The 3,359-nt window shown below is 57.2% G+C and overlaps 1 protein-coding gene across 1 annotated transcript; it reads left to right on the top strand.

Annotated features, from left to right (window-relative positions):
• Window positions 1-202: 202 nt before the first annotated feature.
• On the top strand, window positions 203-2,884 carry LOC136540916 (transcription factor bHLH30-like). The gene is made up of 2 exons (XM_066532958.1): window positions 203-998; window positions 2,096-2,884. Exons 1-2 carry the CDS (start codon window positions 300-302, stop codon window positions 2,645-2,647), a joined length of 1,251 nt encoding a protein of 416 aa, XP_066389055.1. The 5' UTR covers window positions 203-299; the 3' UTR covers window positions 2,648-2,884.
• The last annotated feature ends 475 nt before the right edge of the window (window positions 2,885-3,359 follow it).

The raw sequence follows: 3,359 nt of genomic DNA, 5'->3' as shown, positions 1-3,359 counted from the left end.
GAGAAAAAAAGGCGAGGCCTTTTGCTGTATGTCTCTGTGTGTGATCAGCAGGCCAGGGGGAGGTCGCCATGATTCTTGCGAGGCCGGGCGAGATCATAAGCGAAAGACAAAAAGGCCGAAAGGCGCATAATGCTGCCACATGACACACCCTATACAAAAGCTAGCCCTAGACACACCAGGAGAAGCATCCATCCATCTCGCTTCCACGCCAATTAAACGTAGTAGGTGTAGGAGTACACCGCAACCTTATTTGAGAGCCAGCTGCTGCTAGCTCCTCCTCCAATCGGAATCGACGATCGATGGGTGGTCATGGCGACCACCACCACCAGGAAGTTGGAGTGCTCGTCGACGAGGAGGAGGAGGAGCTCGAGCACCACGCGAGGGCGGCCTGTGGTGGCGCCACGAGCGGAGTGGTGGAGCAAGGAGTAGGCGATGGCGGTGGTCAAGACGCCGCGGGCATGGTGTTCGAGGCGAGCAGTAGCGTGGGGAGCGTGAGTGCGGCAACCATGGCGCCGCCCCAGATCCTCTGCTGGCCACCGCCGCCGCCCGCGCCGCCACAGCAGCAGCAGCAGCTCCACCAGGACCACTACCACCACAGCGCTGGCGGCGGCGGCCAGCATCAGACCCCGTTCTTCCCGCTCCTGCCGCCGCTCCCCCCGCAGCCGCCCCCACCGCCGCCCTTCTTCTCCGACTTCTACGCGCGGCGCGCGCTCCAGTTCGCGTACGATCACCACCATTCGGGCGGCGGCCCGTCCACGTCGTCGGACCCGCTCGGCCTCTACATGGGGCACCACCACGGCGGGTCCGGGATGATGATGCCCCCGCCGTTCGCGTCGTCGCCGTTCGGAGATCACTTCGGGCGGATGACCATGCAGGAGATCATGGACGCCAAGGCGCTGGCCGCGTCCAAGAGCCACAGCGAGGCCGAGCGCAGGCGCCGCGAGCGCATCAACGCGCACCTCGCGCGCCTCCGCAGCCTCCTGCCCAACACAACCAAGGTAATAATCGACGTCCTCATGCAGCTCGATCGCCGTCCGTCGTCACGACATACATACACGGCCGGATCGAGTGATCTGCGAATGCAAGCAACTTGCAACGCATGCATGTGTCCGATCCGCGTGCGCGCGAACATCATTGCTAGGCTAGCTGATGCTGGCTCTCCATCCGATAGCACTAGCACTAGCACAGGTGTAGTGTAGGGCTGAGGTAGGAGGAGACATGGGGAGGGAGGGAGCCGCCTAGTTGACGCGGAAAAGAGAGACCGGGAAGGGAACAAAAAGCTCGCGATGCGGGAGTTACTGCCGGCCTCTCCGAGGAGAGACAAACACGCGAGCTCGTGTCAGTCTCGGACATGAACAGTGGAAACAAAAAGCGGCTGGCCATCTCGAGAGATCCTCCTCTCCATCCGGGCTCCCAAGCAACACACACTCCCAAGGATCCGAGCCTCTGTTGATCCTCTCTGCAGAACCTGCATCCCATTGTATGCCACGCCACTAACAAAAACTCTAGGAGTACACTGTACGTACTCCTCGTGCTGCACTGTTAGTTCTTAGTGCACCACAAAGTACTATAGCAGCTTAGCAGTAGTAGGCGCATGCACTTGCATTTGACCCCAGGTAGGCGCGATAGCATAACATGTATAAAAGAATCGGGAGTGGTGATGGTCTGATGCCCCACTTGTGTGAGACCGAAAAGCTAGAGCGACGACGACATAGATCGCTTGTGGAAGCGTGCGTGCGAGCACCACTAACAGCGCAACAACGACACCAACCTATGCGTTGCACTAACATTTTGTATTGATTACCAGCCATCTTCGTGCTCCAAGTAGGAGGGGGCCGGTGAGTGAGTGAGTCCCACGCTCGGAAGCATGCATGCCCGGCCACGGCACGCATGGCCTGCTTTTGGCCTGCATGCGTACACCGCATACTTCCCCCTCTCATCATTCTGGCAACTACGACGCTAGTGCTGGCCGGCCCGTGTGTGGTCTTTCTGTTTAGCTAGCTTAGCGTTGTTTTCCTTGTGATTTACTCCTCCTCCTCCTCCTCCTTGTGGTTTTCGATCGGATCGATCATGTGCACCGTGTCACATGTTGCAGACAGACAAGGCGTCGCTGCTGGCGGAGGTGATCCAGCACGTCAAGGAGCTGAAGCGGCAGACGTCGGGGATCACGGAGGAGGCGTGCCCGCTGCCCACCGAGTCCGACGAGCTCACCGTCGACACGTCCAGCGACGAGCACGGCCGCCTCCTCGTGCGCGCGTCGCTCTGCTGCGACGACCGCGCCGACCTCCTCCCCGACCTCATCCGCGCGCTCAAGGCGCTCCGCCTGCGCGCGATCAAGGCCGAGATCACCACCCTCGGCGGCCGCGTCAAGAACGTGCTCCTCATCACCGCCGACGACAGCGCCGGCGGCTGCGAGGGGGCGGCGGCGGATGACGACCAGCAGCAGCAGGAGGAGGCAGCGCCCATGTCGCCGCAGCACACGGTCGCGTCCATCCAGGAGGCCCTGCGCGCCGTCATGGAGCGCACGGCGGCGGCGGCGTCGGCCGCCGAGGAGTCGGGAGCGGCGGCATCGTCAGGCGGCGCCGCCGGGCTCAAGCGGCAGCGCACGACGAGCCTTTCGGCGATCCTAGAGAACAGGTCCATCTAAAAGCTACTAACATATATCCACCATCACTTGATGAGATGTGCAAAACGAAACAACAGTAGAACGAAACAAACACCACAATCTCACAGTTGATCATAATACGCATGCAACTAGCTAGCTACTTATGGATGATAATGCATGTTTGCCACGACTATTTTTTTAGTTTATTTTCATTATAGCCTTTCTTCTCTCTTGTGTATTGATCTCAAATCGGTAGTGTGTCTATGCATGCATGGGATATCCTCATCAATCAAATACAACGATTCGTTTTTTCTTCTTCCTCTTACCAGCAGCAAATCAAATCGTCAGTCCTTTGGAGCACAAGCTTGCAGGCCGCTATATATAACTGAGGACATTGAACGAGTAGAGTGACTTCATAACTAAGATTTAGTTCCTTTCTTGATATTAGCTGGTCATTAGTCAAACACTACTAATAATGTAGAAGCTGCTGTTACGAGCTGATAGTGTTGAGGTGGCTATGTTCCCATCCGGATAATCAAGACATGTTTCGTAGGAGTAAGCGACACTATACTACTACCACTCTAGTTTTTCCAGCAACAGGCACAGGGCAACATCATTCATCTCTTCAGAATGGAATTAGAGCTGTACATGTACTCTCCTGTTTGACGTAGGGCGCTTCTGACTAGGCGTGGTCCCTAAAATCAAATCAAACATTGGTCGACATATACCATATATGAACCTGCATACTTCAGTC

This window comes from Miscanthus floridulus, chromosome 2 (genome assembly GCF_019320115.1).
Source record: "Miscanthus floridulus cultivar M001 chromosome 2, ASM1932011v1, whole genome shotgun sequence".
Taxonomy (NCBI): Eukaryota; Viridiplantae; Streptophyta; class Magnoliopsida; order Poales; family Poaceae; genus Miscanthus; species Miscanthus floridulus.
This window is presented reverse-complemented; position numbering and strand designations above follow the sequence as displayed.

Coding starts and splice junctions, on each gene's coding strand:
- LOC136540916 (XM_066532958.1), top strand. CDS start 300: ATGGGTGGTCATGGCGACCACCACCACCAGGAAGTTGGAGTGCTCGTC. Junction 999..2,095: donor TCCTGCCCAACACAACCAAG/GTAATAATCGAC, acceptor CACATGTTGCAG/ACAGACAAGGCGTCGCTGCT.